Below are 20,692 nucleotides of genomic sequence, written 5' to 3' on the forward strand. Positions count from 1 at the left end.
CTAGACCTTATGACACAGAAAGAGCACGTATATAAATCTGTTTTGCATTCTCGTTCCGTTGCCTGCCCTAAATTTAAACTGCAAAGTCTATGGAAACATCAGAAGGCCATGCAATCGCCAGAAAAGGACAAATCACGTCTCTCCCCCAGTCTGGGAAACTGTACAACCATAACACCAAAGAAATCCTCTGGCTGTTCTTATTTTCTTAAGATCTGGTTGAGACTTGGAAACATGTTGTATTCATTTTAGAGGGGAGAAAAATCTGCAGATCAGAGCAGTCTGAGTGGCCCATCTGCTGTGGGCCGTGAGGAGTTGACCTGGGGCTCAGGGAGCAGAGCATGGGCGTGGGTGTCCGGCCACACAGAGCCTGGAGCCCTGCCAGGTCCCCGCTCCTATGAAAATCTGGTACAGCCACAGATTTCTGCACCCCGAAGCCCAGGCACAATGGGGACGCCGTCTGGTCGTGTGTCCTGTTCAGTGTGTGCAGGAGCTAACGTGAGCTTTGTTCTTAGCTTTGTTTTTCTTGGAATCTCAAAGGTGCACCGTGACCTATGGCAAGAGCGCTTGGTATTGCCCAGCCATCTCTGATCGGCCAGCCCCGCCGGGCGTGCAGACTGGCAGGCAGAGCCCACGCTCGGAGGCTCCCATGGCTGAGGTCAGAGTCACGTGGCAGGAGGGCCTCTGAGGCTCGGTGACCTTGAAAGTCTATTATTTTGTCCAACCGTTGAAATTTGGGGGGCCTTCCTTCTTGCCGTCTCCCTCATCTGTGAACTAGTTTACGTTCACAAAGACTGGGGAAAAAAGGATTCCACTAGACTTTAAACTCCTTCAGGAGAGGCAGACGCTTCACTTCAAGAATATTTCTGAAAGTGTCCCAGTAACTAAGCCACCACTGACCGCAGCGTGCGCCAGGGCTAGAGGGTGTGTGTGTGTGCTGTACCTCAGTGCTGGCCTGGGCAGGGGAATAAGAGCACGGGTTGCTGGAGCCATCTACAAGTGCGTGTGAGTGTTTCAAAGCCCACGCTCAGCCCCCTGGGCTGCCTGTTACAGAATTAACTCGCCCTTTAACTCACTGATGAAACTGGCCCTCAAATCACTGGCTTTCCCTTCCCTCAGGGGCTCCCCTCGGCGCCCATGCTGCAAGAACAGGCTCCCTGTCCGCGCGGGGCAGACGGAGCTTCGGGAAAGGCAGGCGGAAGGCCTCGGGCTGCCATCCCTCTGGTTACAGCCACAGGACGGGTGTTAGAGCAGAAGAAAGAAACCAGGGGCGGGACGCAGGGAGAGAAGGAGAGCAGGACAGAGACAGCACGAGAGGCGAAATGGGACTTTAAATTTCTTTTTCTTTTACCTTGTCTGTCTTTCCTTTCTCTATCTTCCACCCCAACTCTGGCCCACGAAAGCAGATTTCCTCCAGTTTTAGGGGTCCTGGAGGGCCCTTCTCAGTGAAGCTACTTCCTTCCCAAAGTATAGCTACTGTCTTCAAAATCGCCCTTCCTCTGCATAGTGAATATTGTTAAAATTCACATCTCAACACCATTTTGTGAAAGTTATTAGAATGTCTTAAATGAGTAACGAATGAATTAAGGAAGCAAATTCTGCAAAAAGATTTTCTTTTTAACAGTGTAGGAGAAGGACCTAGAGGTTGAAAGTGAAGAGACTTCACAAATCACTTGTTTGCTGTACTTCTTGTGGTTATGGAAATAGGAGTCGACCCTACGTTAACAGACTGTACATTAATCTGTAAACTGTTAAAATGAAAGATAACTTTGCTTGGTGAGCTATCATCAGTGTGTGAGACTTTCTGTTGCACTGTGTTAATACATCATCCTTCATGCAGAAAATACTGGGCTGGGACTTTCCTGCTGCGATGAAAGGAGAGGAGGCTGCCTGGAGAAAATGGGGTTGGAGAGAGTGCGCTCCTGGGACGCTCACTGTTTGAACGCTTTTTTAAAAAGGCCCATGTTTGCTTTGCTTACTGTATATTCTGTGGGTTAGATACAAGAGTGGGGAAATGTTATATCTGACCTTTGTCCTTCGTGGCTGTAACACGAACTAAGTTCTCTAGATTTTTGACTCAGTAAAGGCAGTCGTTTTCCTTTTTCATTGACTGTTTCCCTAATTCACCACTGAGCCCCTCCAGCTCCTCTTTCACTGGCTCTGCTTCGGGACAACAGCAAGAGAAACCCACATCCACCCCAGCAAGCGGAGGCCAGCGCTGTTAGCCCGGGACCCCGAGGGTGCGTCCACCGGAGCTTCCTGGGCTTCTACCTGCAGAGGGTTCTGCCCAGCTCCAGGCTGGCCCCTCCTGCATCCAGCCCCTTTCTAAGACTGTGCAGCTCCCTCATTGGCTAGTGAGGGTCCAGGGAAGGTGGAAAAAGTTCAAGACAATCGCAAGTAAAAACATGTAATAATAATCTTGTGGAGTATTTCAAAGACTCCATAAAGTAGCAATCAGCGGATGCTGGAAATAACATTTAAATTACTTTGAGAAAAAGTACAGAAGGTGAGCAACAGATTATAGACTTCATAGAGCATCATATTGTTAATCCTAGGCACCTTTACAAAGCCATTTCAAAGATGAGCTAGTTGGTGGAAGAAAATGAACATGCATTTCAGAGTCAGAAGTAACCACGTGCTGGAAACCTCCCCCAGCCACGCGACCCTGAGCATCAGGGCTGCTTCATGCCTCCGTTTCTTCACCGAAGGCTTGGGGGGCACAACACCTAGAACAGCACAGGCCCGCCAGGGGCGGTCACTGAGACGGCAGGGGTAAAGCCACTAGCACGGGGACGGCCCCTGGTTGATGCCCGGGGACCACAGGCTTCCATACTTTTGGGGGCCAATAAGAGAATGGAAGAGTGAGTCTTCTCTACGAGAGAGAATTATACCGACTATAGCCAGAAGGAAAAAAAGACAGGAAAAGTGACCATTTAGAATGCGGTGATGACAGAGTCTAAAACAGAGCAATGTGCTGCCAATCACGAAAAAAGGTGGCTTCTGGCTTCCAGGCGTGCAGATAGCTAGAGAATAAAGCAGAAACTCACATCAAGAATTTCCTTGTTGGCTTTTGGAGATGTGGCTTCTCTTAATTCCTTGATAGCCACAGGAATTTTAACCTTCTCGCCTTCTGGGATCCAGAGTCCCTGTGACAAAGAGAGGGGAAGACATTGGCTGGCCATCATCATACACGTAAGATGCGGCTCCTAGGCCGGCTGGGCATCGTTAGTGACCCCACCCCAAAGGGCGAGGGGCTCGAGCGCAGCCCTGCACCCAAGGCCACCGGTGCTGGGAGTCACGATAGCTCAGCAGCTCTTTAGCTATCACGTTCCAGGAATCAGAGTAGTTAGACAAAACCCCTAAGCTCGTACCGGTTACACAGTCAGCGTGAGTCATTTTGTCCAGAATTCTGAGATTCTGGGTCTAGGCCTAACTGAAATCAGACTATGCAATAGGGATGTAGGAAAAATAAATGAACAGGAAGCTGTTCTGAGCTGGGCTTTATTCAGATGCTGCTGGGCCGTGACAGGCAACCCTCTTTCAGACTGACTTGTGCCACCCACCCCTCGGAAAGCTCACACCGTCCTCCTGAAAATGTCTGTGCCTGTGTACAGATCTCACCGGACCACTTACTTGTCACTGTGATCATAAAAGATTTCCTCTAGACAACTTGAGAAAAACATTGGAATTTCCTAAACCCTCAGTGACACAAAGAGCACGTGACCACGATAAAGACCACAGCGGAAGGCGCCTGGTACTCGCGGGGCGGGGCTCACCTTGTACACCGTGCCGAATGCTCCGGAGCCCAGCACCTTGACCTTTTTTAATTCCGTCTCCTTTAAGATCCTCAGGAGAGCTTGGTTGGGAGCTTCTCCGCTGGGCGTCAGAGGCTCGACAAGCTGTGAGAGACAAGAGGAAGAGACGATGCCCGCCGGGCCGGGGAGAGGGGTGGCAGGTCCAGACACCAGGGGACAGAACTCGCGGCTCTCACTCCGGAGACAGGGACGCCTGTTCTAAGGAACTTGGTGAGACACTCGGAAGGAACAGGGACTGACCACCCCACCCCCCCTAAAAAAAGGCATCCTTGAACAGAACAGCTCCTTTGCAATAAGTGCAATTTCTATTTCTGTGTCCGGGCCGAGAACACTTGGGGAAGGACAGTGTTCTGTGGTGGTCACTCTGCTAACCGGTCGCGCCCCTCACAGCCGTGATGCTGCAGCTGCGGTGGGTCCCTCTTCCCAGGGCCTCTGGCGTCTGACACGTTGTCAGACACGGATGCCGTCTGAGGAATCACGGACAACACGGTCACAAACGTGGCTCCAAAGGGAGCAGCCGCTGGTGTGGACAATGGCATTTTCCAAAGTAACACCTCGTGAGTTCACAGTTCTGCGCACCAGCCTTCCCCTTGGCCGGCCCGAGCGCCCACCCCACGTGGGCAGCGGGCGCCCCGGCGTGGTAACCGGCCGTGGGGCTTACCCTAGACACAGCTGCATTCCCCTGGATACAAGTACTAACATGCGCATGTAGTTGCTTAGAACCGGACATTCAGAGATTCTTCCGACTCTTTCCTCGCGATAAACAGAGCGCAGTAATACATCTTTAAGACGCAACCTTCGGGCTGCCGCGCCTGCCCGCCCCCTCGCGCTGGGCGCTCACCTCGCGCTCCTGCAGCAGCCGGCGCAGCGTGCGCTTGCGGACGATGCGGCGCCTGCGCAGAAAGAGGCCGACGCCCAGGGCCAGCACCAGCGCCAGCAGCAGGGCGCCCACGATCCCGGTGGCGATGGACGGAATCCTGGGCCTGGAACGAGGTGGACACGCAAGAGAGTGAGGTTTGTTACGGTGGCGTTTCACATAGTTCCCGTATGTTCTGATAGCATGACGTCATTTAGGGCTAGCTCAGAAAGTGGAATACGGCGCAGCTCGTAAAGGAGAAAGGAGGGCGGACTTCGAGCCCCAGGGCAGGGTTTCCAACTTCCTTCAGTATAGGAGCCTGCTTTGTCGCATGTTTTACACTGAGGTATCACTTGGACTTATCCCTATAGCGATCATACTTTCATCTGCTGATTAAGAAAACACATCATTTAAAAAGTAACTCAGAGTTCAGTCATGCTTTTCATGTGAATTTGTGTGGCTCCCCGAGTGTCTCCACGCGTTTGAGGCACGCCCTCCGCACGTGACACTTGCGATGTCTGCTGGCCAGGCTGGAAGGAGGGACCCTTTCAAACCTGTGGAGACTTCCCGAGGGGTCCGGAGCTTTCAAGAGCTGTATGCATGAGTGTGGAGGGGGTGAGCAAGTGACAGGATTTCCACACGGACAGCAGAGCTGTCATGGATGAGTGATGTCATCCTGCAGCCCCCCACCCCCACCCCACCCCATAGGGCTCGGGACCAGCAAACACCCAAGACTCGGGTTCTAAAGCTCACGGGGAAAGAACCGTCTGAATTAGTAGATTCTGAATTTAGAATCTTCATAAAGCTTTTATTCTCCAGCACCTGTGCCATCTAAGCTTCTGGCAAACTTCATATTTTCAGGTAGAAATGTTAACGAATATCAAAGATTAATCAGTAGCACCGTTGCACCTAAAAAAATGTGCCATAGTTCTTATGGATTTCTCATAAGTGGGTCAAAGGTACTTCACGTAAATAGTATATATGACACTTTCTTCTTAGCAAGTGCAAAAGTCATCTCCTGAGTTATACCATCTTCCCAATTAATGCAGTTTGAATTAATGGGTTTTCACCATTTTGAAGGGGACATTGAAAGATGTCAGGAATAATTTGTACAGAGTATGTGTTCCATGGGAAGTAGGGGGAGTGAAAAGAGAAGAAAAAAATTAAAAGGGTAAATATAACAAAGAATGGTCGTTGATTGGTTTCAGGGTGGGGATGTGACGGAAAACCTCATTACTAAGATGCTGATTGACGCACAAAGAGAGGATGGAGCTTGCTAGTGTCCTCGTGGCTCAAGTGAAGAGGGGCGTAAAAGGAAATCTTTATCTTTGAGAAACTGCCCCATTTGTCTTTAATGTCTCACTTGATAGTAGGAGGGATCAGTTATCTTGGCTAATTCTTCAGCAAGAGACTGAGCTGACTGGCATTGAGGAAGGTTGTTGAGGGGAGGAATTTTGTAAACATTACTGATGGCAGAGGTTCCTGGATGTTTGGCTGGTGTTTGGGGATATCTGGTCAGTGTCTTGTGTATAATTCTGATTCTTCGATAGACATTATTAATGGATAATGTCACTCTTTCCTGATGAGTCTGAACAGGAGGTCCCAATTCTGCTTTTCTCTGTGCAGCATTTCAGGCAGTGACGGCAAAGTGATCACAACTGAAATGCTGAAGGAAGTCCTGTGTTTAGAAAAGGAAGTAAGGGGAGAAATTCTCCCAAGCTGGAGCTCTGTCATTGGACAGAAAGGTCATTCAAACGCAGGTTTGTGGTAGGGCCAGCTGGGTCAGCGAGGAAAGAGAAGAGAAGCTGGAGGAGGAGAAGGATCCAGGAACCCTGGTGACCTAGGGGGCAGGACTACATGTGAAGCGCTGGGCAGAGAGGCCGGCTCCGCGTGGAGGAGGCCCAGCACTCTGGTCCTGCCCTCCCCCCCACCCCCCGCCCCCCGGCCCCAGAGCACAGCCAGCAGCGTGGGCAGGGTGAGCTGTGCTAGGGATGCCCAGGCTGGCCCAGGGTGAAGTGAGAACCGGCCAAGGCAGAGGGCAGTCGGAAAAGAGGGAAAGCATTACCCTCGCCCACAGCGCTCTTGGTCATTTCTCATCAGGTCATCCCATACAAAGTGTCACACTTACCCATTCACTGCACAGCCTTGAAGACCTGGCCCAGCACAGCTGTAGGAATTGAAAGAGAGATACACATTTCGATCATTTTACTCCTTTAGCACTTTTTCTTGGAGAGTTTTTATTAAATCATAAGGCAATGTGTGTTAAATTACTTTCAAATCATTACAATCGCAGTGTGTCTCAACAGTGCTTAAGCATTTGTTTATTCTGCATTTACTCATTTGTTCATTCACTCAGCAAGTATTTTTGAGTGTCTGCTTTGTGATAGGGATTGTTCTAGCATTGAACAAAGTAGACATTTCTGGTCTGCATTATTGACATGTTTTCACGGCTTCCATTTGCCAGAGGTTCAGCTGGCCCACAGCTGGCTCTAGAACATCAACGTGGGCAGGAGGTACAGGGAGCTGAGACCAGAACCATTTCCTGGGGCACACTGATTAAGGAGCGGGGCGAGGGGGGGCCGACAAGTGACGACATGCATCTCAGGGGGCAGGGAAACGGGGACGATGATTTCAGACGCAGAAAGCCAGGGGCTGGCTCCATCTGCTTCCACACAACTGCGATGTTGTACGTCGAGCAGGGACATCATTTGTCCTAACGTGACCCCTCAGCAGCTGGGTTCCCGTTCTGTGGGGCACCACCATCTGTTATTTTGATTAAGGATGATGGCTGAAAAGGCAGACTAAGTTGGCTTTGAAGGACAGCAACGTTTGTCAATAAAAACGTCAACAGGAAAATAAAATATTCCAATTAAATGGGGAAGACTGATGTTCACGGCCTGGGGAAAGATGAAGAAGCCTGGTTCAGGTATGTGAAGAGGCCCGGTGCTTGTTGGATGCGCACTGTCAACTGGTTCTAATCATTTTCTGTCTCATTCCAAGGGCTCTGATCTCTATACTCTACTCCTCTTGGTTTTGAGGGTCTGAGAGCTCTTTTCCGTGGTGTCAGACAACGCAGTCTCGGCCCTGCAAGCCTCGGGCCTTCATCCCTACACCCAAGACAGGCTTCTTCAGGCAGTGGAACACACGAGGAGTTCTCCTTTTTTCACAATCTTTTATCTCCTAGGATAATCGTCAGAGACAACATTCGCTAATGGATAAAAATTGGTAAAATTAACCCCTCCTCAAAATATCCCTCCTCACTAGTGTTTTTATATTTCCCCATAATGCCTGTTTGGTTTCCAGACCGTAATAGAATGGGAACTCTATGCATAGTGGTGCAAACTGGAATTGCAAACTTTGGACAAGCAGCAGGGTTTCTTGCAGCCTCTGAAAGTGCTGCTGGGAAACATATGGGGTTTCTAGCAAGAAGCTGTGGACAAGGGAGACGCTCACAGGGAGAGCTCGGCCAGTTTACATTTGCAGAGATGATGGACATGGGTAGTGACTGGATAGGTGCCCTAAGAGGGAACCATCTGAGTATCAAAGGATTAAGAGGTCCTTAGGAAAGCTGATGGTGCCCTGCATAATTCTGCAGAAATGATTGTCAGATATCAAGCAAAAGAGGCCATATCATGCTATCATTTAATTTTGTCAGAAAAATTATTCCTTGTCTCTCACTCGATTTATCATTTTTTTGTTACATGTAATTAAAATAGGCAAAATTTCGTGTTATTTTGTTTAATTAATTGGCATAAAATTTCAAAGAAACCTTCCCCTGACGACTTACTATAAAATGTGGTTCCATTTAAAAGTGGATTTGCGGACTTCCCTGGTGGCGCAGTGGTTTAGAATCCGCCTGCCAATGCAGGGGACACGGGTTCGAGCCCTGGTCCGGGAAGATCCCACATGCCGCGGAGCAACTAAGCCCGTGCACCACAACTACTAAGCCTGCTCTCTAGAGCCCGTGAGCCACAACTACTGAAGCCTGCATGCCTAGAGCCTGTGCTCTGCAACAAGAGAAGCCACAGCAATTGGAAGCCTGTGCACCGCAACGAAGAGTAGCCCCCGCTCACCGCAACTAGAGAAAGCCTGTGCGCAGCAGCGAAGACCCAACACAGCCAAAATAAATAAATAAATAAATAAATAAAAGTGGATTTGCTTCAAGTTTGCTGACCCATTCCCTGGGGTAAGCAGACCTGCCCTGTGGGAATGGCACGGCTTCTGGAAGCAAGCATGCGCCTGTAACCTGGGCTCTGTCACTGCTGGCTGATGAGTCGTGGTGACCCCAGAGCCTTTCTAAGTGTTTCCTTAACAATACAAATGGGGAAAGCAGCGCGTTCGCTCTTAGTCATCGTTGAGACTATGTGTTTCATGATGCTGTGCACATCGCAGATACACAGTAAAAGAAATGTTTTTTATTTCCCCTCACCCCATCAATATTTCTCCATATTTAAAAAATTAAATCCATTTTTAGTACGTAATTCCTTTGGGAGAAGATAGAGATAGTAATAACAAGATTACGGAAAACTATATATTTTTCTACCGATGCTATATGCTCACAGACACACACACATATAGAAACACATTTATTTCCCAAAGATAGAAAAAACAGGAAAAATATATTTATTTGATATAGGTAATACAATTCTATTTTAGAGAATCTGCTCCGAAATTGCTTATTTTGGGGAATATGAAAAAAATAGACTAAGTGAAAAACTAGCAAATTACAGTTTATACTATGTTTTGTAGAGTTTGCAGAGTGGTCAATATAACCAGTGTGCTGGTATACCCAAAGGGAAAAATATGAAAAATCTTGAAATTCCTACCAAGGAGGTATTTGGTAAAGTTCAGAATTCATTCTGGATTTAAAAAAAGAGTTTAAAAGTAGGAATAGATAACTGTTTCTTTAACAAGATAATAAGAATCTCACACTAATAGCAAATATGGTTCTTAATGGTGATTTATTACAGCCATGCCCACCACCATCAGATATAAAATTCTGATCTCCACTACCGTTGTGTCTGATATTATTCTAGAAATTCTGGCCCTTGTAATATGATTTGAAACTTTTGGAAAAGAGATACAGATACCATTACTGGAGATGATATAATTGTTTTCCTGGAAAATCCAAGACCATGAACTAAAACCCTAATTTCAAAGGAAGTTCAGTAGAGACCACCAATACGAGATGAATATACACCTCGGCCAAAAAAAAATCAAAAGCTATCTTATATATTAGATATAATAAATGAGAAGATATACTAGAAAACAAGGTCCATTTCACAGTAGCAAAAATAAATACAAAATGTTTAGGCAGAACATGAAAGAACACAACTAAAAATTTACTGAAATATAAAAAAGAGTATCTGAATGTATGAAGAAATTATCATTTCCTGACTGGGAATACAAAATATTGTAAAAATGTTAGCCCTACTCAAACTAATTAATTGGCTTTAGTGGGGTTTGTGTGTGTGTGTGTGTTAAACTTGGTAAAATATTCCAGGTCACTTGCAACACACCAATGGCTTAGACTAAGATTAGAGGGAGAAGACAGTCACATGCAAACCACACAGGAAATGCCCCGGCTTCCTACATGTTAGCTGGGGAATCAGCTGCCTGGGACTGAAGCTCTTGGACCCCGGGGTCATGGAATGATGGAGCCCTTCCATTTACCCTCATGATGGCTGAAACTCAAGAAGGAAGGTGAAACGATGGAAGTTGACCAGGGTACCAGTCGTTCCCAAATCACTTGTCTCCAGGCCCAGGCTCTTCCACATAAATGCAGTTAAAATAGGTTTTTTGGAAAAACTTAGGACGTACTCGGAAAATTTTCAAGACTCCTGATGTTTGGAAGTCTAGCTGGAAGGTTCTGCACCCCTTCAGAACACTAACCATCACTGTCACGGTCATGATTACCACCGTCACTACCAGCAGCGCAGGCACCATTACCTCCTTCACCAGCATTATAACCGCCACCATCGTCATTGCCACCTCGCCACCAGCTCCGCACCGCCATCTGTGCAATCACTGATTGAGTGCTTGTGTGGTCCACGCGCTATTTTAAGTACAGTACACGTATTCACTCAAGATCTCAAAAATCCTGTGAGCGATGCAGTCTTATTATCCTAATTTACAGGTGAGGAAAGTGAAGCACAGAGAGGTTAAGACACTTCCCCAAGTCCACACAGCTAGTAAGAGATGGCTCCAGAGAGGAGTAACGGTGCCAAATAAAGTTGAGGATCAGGAGAGAGAGAAGGGCATGCGCAATGTATGCGACAACTTCTCCTTCTGATTTCTAGTATAGTCCCATTTCATTGTCAAATTGACCATTTTAGTAAATAAGACATATACGTTCTGAGTGCTTCTGCTAATTACAGTCAAAATAGTTTTAATTTCCCTATTAACAGCTTAGCAATCAACTAGCTAAAAGAAAAAGCATCTTTAGGCAACATTCCAGGCAATGTTATCTTCTATTAATTGTAAACCAATAAAAGATTCCCACAGGAATCCCAGTCATCTGGAAAGAGATATATATATATATATATATATAGAAACCTCTGGGGACGGGGCAGGACCTCTGCTCTCGTTCCTCCTGTCCCTTATTCTTCTCGTTGGGACATGCTGGCACCGCAGAACAGGGCCCTGGCACGAGACACACCTGGAGAGGCTGAGAGGCTCTCCCGCCAGCACCATGATCTGCCCACGAGCGTATCATTGCTGCCGCCGTGGCCGTGGGACCAGAACACCTGGAGGAACTGACTCAAATACAAACCTGTGTACTGGACTGACTGGAAAGTCTGGAGACATTTTCAATCTACGAATTTGCAAGATGGGAAGCACCCTGTTCTTCTGCCTTTTCCTTTGCAGACCCAGAGCTTTCTGCACTCACCCGTAGGTGCAGCTGGGGTGGCACAGGTGACACATGTGATTGGCATCTGCATACTTCCAGATCAGGGTGCTGTTTTCTCCTGTGACTCCAGCAGGGCAGGTCTTGACGCAGTGAGGGCCGTCGATGTTGTGGGCACACTTTACACAGCTGCCTGGTCCCTGCACCGAGGTGGAAAAACCGTTTCATAAATCAAACATTTACTTATGTCTCTCTCATTTTCAGAATGAAGTAACTTTTTACTTAAAATGCTTATCATGAAAAAAATCAAACGACGTGGAAGTTCTTAAAGTGGACGAGCTCTTCTGTGACTTGCCTGATGTGACCACTGTTAACAGCTGAGAATAAAGCCTTCTTGACTTTAAACGTGTATTTTATATACGTACATATATATATATATAAAAAACATAAAAGAAACTGTACTATGTGCTTTATTACATTTTACTTAATAAACTGTGGGCATCTTTCCTGGTCAAAGCATTCTTGATTGGCCTACATGTATATTTATATCCTTATCGGTCAGATGCACTTCCTTGTGAATCGTGTTTGGAGTTGAGGGGGGCCTCAGTGGGAAGCTGTACTTGCCAAAGGCCCAGATGAGAAAACCCACAACTACATTTCTCCAGCGTTGAGAAGGTGGCACGTGTAAATGCAGTGTTGGCTGCATAATTAACTGTGCAGCATGCTAAATTTGATTCTGTTGGTCAAATGTGAATGCGTCGGTTAAAACCCACAGAAATGAATGCGTTGCGGCTGCTTGGGTTGTGTCCGCACACTTCACAAAGGGCTGAAATAACGTGGGTAGGGGACGGTCTGCCTGTTGGCTCAGTGCTCTCATGTCTCAAAGACTGAGTATTCCCAGAGCCAGAACAATCAGATGACTAAGTCGGTCAACATCACCAGTTATTTTATTTCACTGATGAAAATGAAACCGAACACCAACCTAAAAACCAGTGGTTTCCTTTGTAACCAGCCATTTTGGCAGCCTGTACCTCAAAACTGAGCCTTACCCGTCTTCTGTCTGATTTAAAGAACTTCTGAAAAATGTTTTCCGTTACTAGATTTAGACATGGCTGTTGAAATTCAAATCCAAACAGAGCTCCTCATATAAATAATACTGAGAATTAACAACATGAGCACTCTGGTGTGAGAGGGACCTGCATTCTCACACTCTGTAAAAGATTATTACTGAACGTGTAGATGTGAAACTGAATTTTGAAAACCTTTCCTTTGCGATTAAAGAACACTCTTCAAATAACGATAAACTCATGTCAAATAAGAATTTGGTGATGTCTGATTAAGACGATAAAGCAATGATGACAGATGTCAGGGACACTGAAGGCTGCCCGTGGGTGTGCCCCGTCCACAGGGCGCCCTGCTCTGTGGTGTGAGGATGGGCGTCACCACGTGCATCTGGGGTTGGACAGAGAAGGGGAATGCCCGTGCCAGGCAGGGTGTGTGCTGACTTCCCCTCGGTCACAGCCCCCGACGGCTGTGAGATGGCACGGCCTCAGGTGTGGGCGGGGAGTGTGCTGGATGTGTGTCCCCGCAGGCACAGGGTGACGGGGGTGAGGGTCAGCCTCGCGGGCTACGGCTGACGTGTAGGGGGTGACATCAAACATGCTCCTTACGTGTCCCGTGCAGGTCACGTTCATGGCCTGGGGCAGGCATTCCGGATGGCACTGCACGCACTCGGAGTTCTCAACGAACTCCCTGGGCTCTCTGACGGGAGAAGACGGGAAACTGGTCAGTGCCGTCCCTGGAGACCCTGCTGCAGGATGCTGTCTGGCGTCACCTGTCTGAGAGCTCAGATGACACAAATCACCTCTCTTAGAAAGTCAAAACAGTTTTAGGTAAAAGTCGAATGGCCGGGAATCTAGGACTATAATGTAATAAACTGATTCTTGTCAGCGGAATCTTTGGTCATCTTCTCCTGGAACAAAAAACATCAGCTTCCGTTATAATCAAAACATCTTCCCTACATTTTTTCTCCAGGCACAGTTTTTGAATATTAGATAAGCAAGGCGCCACATGGGGAAAAAAAAAAGAAGAAAACAGTCCTTAAGATATCAGTCCTTAAGATAGAAGATACCCCCTCCAATAGCAGATTCATGGATATTTAAATTAAGCTGCAAAGAAATGGTATCTAGACTAATGCCTGGGAAAAGGAAAGACGGCTCTTAAAAGTTTCCTCAATGGTTATTCCTAAAAACAGCAAGTAGGGAACACAGGCGTGAAAAATTTTGCTTGTACTATTTTAACCATTCCTCAAACTTAGATTAACGTTAAGCGACAAGCTGATGTTTGATTGAAAAGACACTGTAGTTGTGGCAGCTGTTAAGACGACTGGTAATTAACTAGGCAGTGAACAAGGAGTGTTTACACCCAAAGACGTGGTCCGTTGAGTCCTCTCAGGCAGACGGCATCAATTAAACCAAATATGCTGCGGGACTTTTTCCCTGTGCTTCTTCTCTGGGTTACCACACCTACTGCAGGAGCCAGTCTTGCAAGTGGAGGAGGTGCCGCTGGACACTGGGGTTCTCTAATGGGCAGACCCGGGTGCCACCGCCGTGGCTATTTTAATCACCTTGTCGCTTCAAAGAGAAGTCAGCACTGAAGACATGAGAGGTTAGTGTCTGTTTGCAGCTGTAAGGGCTGCACCAATATTTCTTGTTGAAACAATACTATCAATTATGCAAATTACTATGTTAGGCTAATGAGCCTATCAGCTAAAGATTCCTACAGAATTGAACTTGGTCTTCTCATCCTGCTTCCGAGTATTTCTGATCTGAGCTGTAGCCCAAGCCCTGATAGTGAAACAGAAAGGAAGATTTCCTAGAGCCATCTGTAACTCCTACGTTCTTCTCTATCATGAAATTTCTCTTGTTCTTTAAATTTAAAAAAAAAATTGCCTCTGCCAGTCTCTATCCTTCCATTTCACTTTCCTATTAATTTATTTTAGTCATTATTTGTGGTCATTCAAAACCTTACTCAATATCAAAATTCCTATAGAATCAACAGACTGTACTTCTTATTGATTGCAATAAATTCAACAAATGTTATACAACTGTTTATTTCTTTGTCCATGGGTATATTTGAAGTTATTTGCACTGTTCAGTGTGTCTTGAACATAAACAAAAATTAACCAGAAGCTGTGTTTTGACACAGTAGGAATGCTGTGCTACAGTGGCCATGGTCTTGGCCATATGAACCATGGAAGACTGTTCTGTTTGTCTTGGGAACTTTGTGCAGCTAGGAAAAATATAAGATATTTCCAGATAAAGAGAGACTCTATAAATTGGATTGGATTAAGTAATGAAAAAAGTTTGTTCACTTCCCTTTGTGATTAACAGTTGTCAACAAACAAACAAAAACAAAGGAAAAGGAAAAAAAGGAAAATAATCTGACTGATTAACTATAAACCTATAAAACCAAAGTCTTATTTTTTTTAATCAAAACATAGGGATTGGGGCTTCCCTGGTGGCGCAGTGGTTGAGAGTCTGCCTGCCAATGCAGGGGACACGGGTTCGAGCCCTGGTCTGGGAAGATCCCACATGCCGCGGAGCAACTAGGCCCGTGAGCCACAATTACTGAGCCTGCGCGTCTGGAGCCTGTGCTCCGCAACAAGAGAGGCCGCGACAGTGAGAGGCCCGCGCACCGCGATGAAGAGTGGCCCCTGCTTGCTGCAACTAGAGAAAGCCCTCGCACAGAAACGAAGACCCAACACAGCCAAAAATAAATAAATAAATAAATAAATTTAAAAACAAAACAAAACAAAAAACCATAGGGATTAAAAAACAAAGCCTCTTACCCCTTTAGAATGTTGCACTTCTCCACACACTCCTTGCCACGGCTGAAGTTTCGGCAAGACACGCAGTCTTTGGGTTTCGGGCCCCAGCAGCCCTCTGACGAGCACAGCGGGTTACAGACGTGGCCCGTGGCCTCTGCGAAGACAGGGTGAGCCACACGGGTCAGCCAAGGAACAGTGGCCAAGGGTGGGTGAGGTGCTCAAACACATGCTGGGCCCCCTGGAAGAAGCAGTGATGCAAAAAAGGGCTTCCGGAGGCCCACTGCAAGTCCCCTTTGCCCTGCTGGGGGCTGAGTGTACCTGGATGAAACACTCAGAGCTGCCGGAACAGCACGGGAAGCGTGTGGTTCCTTGCCGTGTGCAAGGCACACAGAATTTCACCAATTCTCTCAACTGCACTATGGTGTGGGAATCATTATTACCTCCATTTCATGGATGAGGAAGCCAAAGCCCAAAGATTTACGTAAACTGACGAAGGTCTCAAAGCTAGGAAGGGCTCGAGCCACGATGTGAACTCAGGTCTGCTTCTGCCGGTGGCCAGGGTCTCAGCACAGGCTACGGTGCAGGCCCCGCTTCAAAAGCTGACTATGGCTCTAAACTCAGAACTGGAAATGCCCGTGTGAAATACTCATCCCATTCCGGTGTGTGTGTGTGTGTGCGCGTGCACGTGTGTGTCTAGCTATAGTCATTGGGGATGAAATGAGAAGGGAGCAACACACAGCTAAAATGCAATATAATTGGGGGAAGAGGGGCGGGTCGGGATGGCGGGATGAATTGACATGTATACACTAATATGTATAAAATAGATAACTAATAAGAACCTGCTGTATAAGAAATAAATAAAATTAAATTTAAAAAATGCAATATAATTAATACTACATTTAGTTCTGTAAATTACCAGTAATTGATAGCCTAGACTTCAAGGCAAGCTCATCCTATGAAATGAGAATGATCTAGAAACAATTCTGATGAACTTCACAGTTAAGAATATACAGATTTCTTTTAATTTGCTTCTTTACAAAAGTAAAAAGTAATTTTAATGTTTGGGAATGGTTCTTCAATATTCTAAATCAAAATAAATGACCCGCTGGAACCATCTCCACAATCGACCAAAGTGATGACTCACTGCACTCTTTTTCACTCCTGTTGTTTATAATTTTGGTTTTCTGATTTGAGGTCCCAAAGAGTTTTTTCCAGTTTATTGTATCTGCGTAGCACAACTTTCGGTTTCCTGAAATGATCACATCTCCATCACTTATCTCCTTGAGGGAGCGTAATCCCAAGGACATTATATCCAGGCCAACAACCGCAAGAGAAAACTGACCACTAAGTTGGAGAGAAGAAAAACAATGTCATGAAAAATTATGAAAACACAGTATCACTAAAAACTTTGCTTTTCTGTACCACTTTAGATTTACCACAAACTGCCTTCCACGGGTTGTAAGTCATGTTGTAGAAGGTATGTATTGCAACTTTGGAAAATTGCAAGTGCTTTTTAAAGCTAGTTCAGGGAAAAGCTAGTACCTTGTTCATTTAGTATCTCTAATCCCAGTGGCAGACTAGGGGCTGAATAAATGTCTTAATGTCATTATTTGATTTGCTGCATTTTAATTTTGCCTGGGAATTGAGAACATGTTCTAACTTCTCAAATATCCAAATACACTTAAAAAATCATAGGTTCATCTTTCCATCCATCCGTCTACCCATCCGTCCATCTATCCATCCACCCATCCATTTATTGAACAAACATTTGAGGTAATATGTGACTAATTCTATTCTAATTCTAGGTTAAGTGTGTATTTCCTATTCTCAAAAAACCTTTTGTCTAGTGATGACACAATCATATGAGTAGATAATTTTAACCCAGCAGGGGTACCACGGAGGCAAAGAGTAGGGGTCTAAACAAGTCTGGGGAGGGGGTCTCCCGGAAGTGGTGATGCCTGATTGTCAGGACCTTGGGAGCAGGAACTATGATATTTTCTTTGCTACCCAACCCTGTGCTAGGATCCTACGGGGTGATCAGTACGTGTTCATCAAGTGACCAGATGGAAGTTATTCCGACTAAAGGGAATGAAGTCCTGAACCACCTGGAGGAGCACGTGACAGGCACTGAGAACCATGAACTACTGCTGGAGGTGGGGGTGAGCTGGGAGGGGGGCCTGGGGAAGGAGGAAGAGGCCAGAGCATGGACCACCTTAGACACCACGTGGAGGTTTTTGTCTGCAAATGATGGGAAACCACAGGAAGGAGATTTGCATTTTTAGGAAGCTCATTGGACACCAGGACGTGGAATGGGCCAGTTGAGACAGTACAGTAGAGAGAGATAATGAAGGCGTGAGATGACAGAAGTCAAAGCATAATTTGGAGACTCCTTCTTCTCCTTGTTTCTTCTTCTCTCCCCACCCTTTCCTCCCTCTGTCCTCCCACAGCCTGGCTCCTGTGTATTAGACCTGCGTCCCTGCTGTTAGGAATCCCCCCAAACTGTGCCCAGGGGAGGCAAGCCAGCAGGGACAAAGCTGAGGTCTTCCCTGCAGGGCAGGTTTGGCTTTGCTGAGAACCAGGGGTCACACTGCCCCAGGAGGGACGGTGCATCATTGGGCTTCTCAGCAAATGTGAAAAGGAAAAAAGTCATCTTTATCTTGTTTAAATCCCTAAAACTAAGCTGAGAGGTACATGCTAGTCGCCCAAGAAAACTGACCTAAATCTGTCATCTCTGTATGAACTTTGGGCAAAAGAAGTACTCCTGAGAACTCAGAGCACAGGGGCCTTTCTGGGAAGTGATATGAGCTGCATCAGAGATGCAAAGCCAAGACGGTTTTTGGAGAGTGATGCTTATTTTACATGTACTGTCGTCTGACTTTCTTTAATATTGCACAATATTATGTAGCCCTCTTAGGGGTCAATTATGGGAAAGAGTTCTCAGAACCAGACGGTTTCCAAGGCAGGTTTGAACAAGAGAGTCCCAAACTTCCCCTCACCACAAAACTCATCATTACCCTTATTATGTTAAAGGTGCTTGTGTGTGTGTGTGTGTGTGTGTGTGTCTGTGTGTGTGTGTATTTCACTGTTGGAGCTGGAAAAGTGGAAATCCTGAAAGAAACACTCAATGTTAAAAAGCCTCTCAGGTCCCCTGAAATGACTTGCTGAAAAGGATGTGTGACCTCAGCGCTGTCCTTGCCAAAAATGCAAAACCTCAGCTGAATCAGGAGAAAACACTGGCTATCCTACAAGATGCCTGACCAATACTTTTTGAAAGGGTCAAGGCCATGAAAGACAAGGAAGACAGAGGAACTGTCACCGACTGCAGGGACCAAGGAGATGTGACAGCCGCATGCAGTGTGGGCTGACAGAACACACAAGGCGTTCATGGAAAAACTGGCGAGATCCCAGAAAGTCTGCAGTTCAGTTACTGCTGATTTCTTTACTTGATTCTTGTGCCACGCTGATGTAGCGTGTCACCATTGGGGCAGCCGGGTGAAGGATGTGTGGGAACTCTCTGTACTGTCTCTGTAGCACTTCTCTAAGTCTTATTTCAAGAACAAAAAATAAGGGTCTACCAGGCCTTGGCTGGGGTCAACTTACTGTTGCTTCGTCCTGCCACGTATGATTTCCAGGTTCTCAAAGGCATGGAGGCCAGTCCTGTTTGCAGGCCAGGCCTGAATCAGCAAAAACCCTATAAGGCAGAAGGAAGGTTCAGACACACACCACTTAGAAATTTCTATTTTGTATGAGACAGTATTGTAGGATTTTCAGGAGCGTGTCCATGAGCAGGGGAGGTGAACGTCCTTCCAGTCGTCTTCCCGAGCACACGCACGCACGCGTCGGTGTGCACCAGGCACGCTGCCCGTGGGCCACCGCCCGACTCTCACCCCGCAGGCTGTGCTCCAAGGGCGAGACCCCAAGCAGGCCGCCGTGCTCAATGACAGCGGCCAGTGCCGAGCTGTAGCGCCACAAGGAGCCTGACATGTTATCCTTATTTAGTTCCAATTCTCCAAACAACCTTGCTATTTAGTCTGATTATTTCTTTTTTAGGGATGGAGGAAGTGAAGCTCTGACGGGTCCCAGGCCCAGGTCTGCCGGTGGTGGAGCAGGATGTGAAGTGCGTCTCCAGGCCCGGGAGCCGGCTGTCCGCTCGCCGCTGCCCCCCTCCCTCTACCCACCACGTCCTGGGCTGGTCCTCGGACGGCTGGCCTGGGCTGGGCAGTGAGAGATCAGACATGTTCACACCACATCATGAATGACCTAACTCTTTGCTTAAAGAGCTCACCTCTCGAGTGCAGGGGAAACTGCATTTTTGAAAAACATCAAAGAACTACTTACTCATTAATGGTAGAATTTCAGAATAAATGTTTTTATGCCAAAGGAGAAGAAAGTACTGCTAAAAGTTCTCTTTGTAAAACACTGATTTCCTGTTAATGTTCATATGATATGTTAGCGGCACACACCTGTTATTTCCTTTACAGTTTTTAGAATGTCCAGTTCCTTTGGGTCCAGAGGTGGAGTACGTGTGAAGGAATCACTGAAACAAGTAACAGGACGATCAGTAACAACCTGCCACTGAACAAAGCTGATTTCCTTTTCTTCTATTATATCAGTAACTTAATCTTTACTTACCCCCTAAATGCTACTGGCAGGATATGAAGGTCTCCACTGATCGAGGTGCAATTTCTGAAGTGTTTAATATTTGTAGCATTTATGGAAAGTGTATCTTTAAACTCACCAATTCCTATTCCGTTACAAACTGTAAAGATAAGGGAGGTGTTTATTCCACTCGCATTTGTTGAATCAAGAATAGCTAGTGTTCCACAGGCAGAGGGGAGCGGGCAGGAAACTGCAGCCGTGGGAACTACTGCCGCCACGCTGTCGTTCATTCACTCAACAAACACTGCTAGGCCTGCTAAGGCCCAGGGACCACGGCAGGGTTGGGGCTGCAGTGGTTACAGGAGACGCCACGGCTGTCCTCGAGGAACCTGCTTTCTCCTCCTCACTTTCCCCACTTGGGCCAGAGTGCAGTTGCTCCTGAGGACTCCAGCTTCCTCTCCGTGGCAGTGTGCCCTACGCTGTGTGTGCCCACCCGCGTGCCCCTACTATCCCTCAACGCCTCCCCTCGCCTAACTGGGCCTGCGGCTTGGTCTCCTAACTGAAAGAAACAATATGCATAGATTTTTTTTTTTTAAATGAAAAGAGCAAGATGCATTCATCTGAGAAAACCTTGAAAACACAGAATAAAGAGGAACAAAATGACAAGCAATTCTGCTATGTACCTTTGATATTTCAGAAAATTTCCTTCTAGCTATCCCCCATGGTTATGTCACACTAGATACGTAGCT

The 20,692-nt window shown here is 46.6% G+C and overlaps 1 protein-coding gene across 4 annotated transcripts in view; it reads right to left on the bottom strand.

Moving 5' to 3' along the window:
- The window catches only part of EGFR (epidermal growth factor receptor), a 190,199-nt gene that overhangs the window by 23,996 nt on the left and 145,511 nt on the right, over positions 1-20,692 (bottom strand). For all 4 annotated transcript variants that reach the window (XM_059934325.1, XM_059934324.1, XM_059934327.1 and 1 more), the window contains exons 9-19: positions 19,977-20,103; positions 19,808-19,881; positions 18,945-19,035; positions 16,489-16,688; positions 15,366-15,498; positions 13,186-13,276; positions 11,558-11,715; positions 6,797-6,835; positions 4,654-4,795; positions 3,774-3,896; positions 3,045-3,143 (exon numbers count right to left, since the gene is read on the bottom strand). In XM_059934325.1, the coding sequence (XP_059790308.1) occupies positions 3,045-3,143; positions 3,774-3,896; positions 4,654-4,795; positions 6,797-6,835; positions 11,558-11,715; positions 13,186-13,276; positions 15,366-15,498; positions 16,489-16,688; positions 18,945-19,035; positions 19,808-19,881; positions 19,977-20,103 (1,277 nt within the window). The remainder of the gene's footprint in view (positions 1-3,044; positions 3,144-3,773; positions 3,897-4,653; positions 4,796-6,796; positions 6,836-11,557; positions 11,716-13,185; positions 13,277-15,365; positions 15,499-16,488; positions 16,689-18,944; positions 19,036-19,807; positions 19,882-19,976; positions 20,104-20,692) is intronic.

This window comes from Balaenoptera ricei, chromosome 9 (genome assembly GCF_028023285.1).
Source record: "Balaenoptera ricei isolate mBalRic1 chromosome 9, mBalRic1.hap2, whole genome shotgun sequence".
NCBI classification, from domain to species: Eukaryota; Metazoa; Chordata; class Mammalia; order Artiodactyla; family Balaenopteridae; genus Balaenoptera; species Balaenoptera ricei.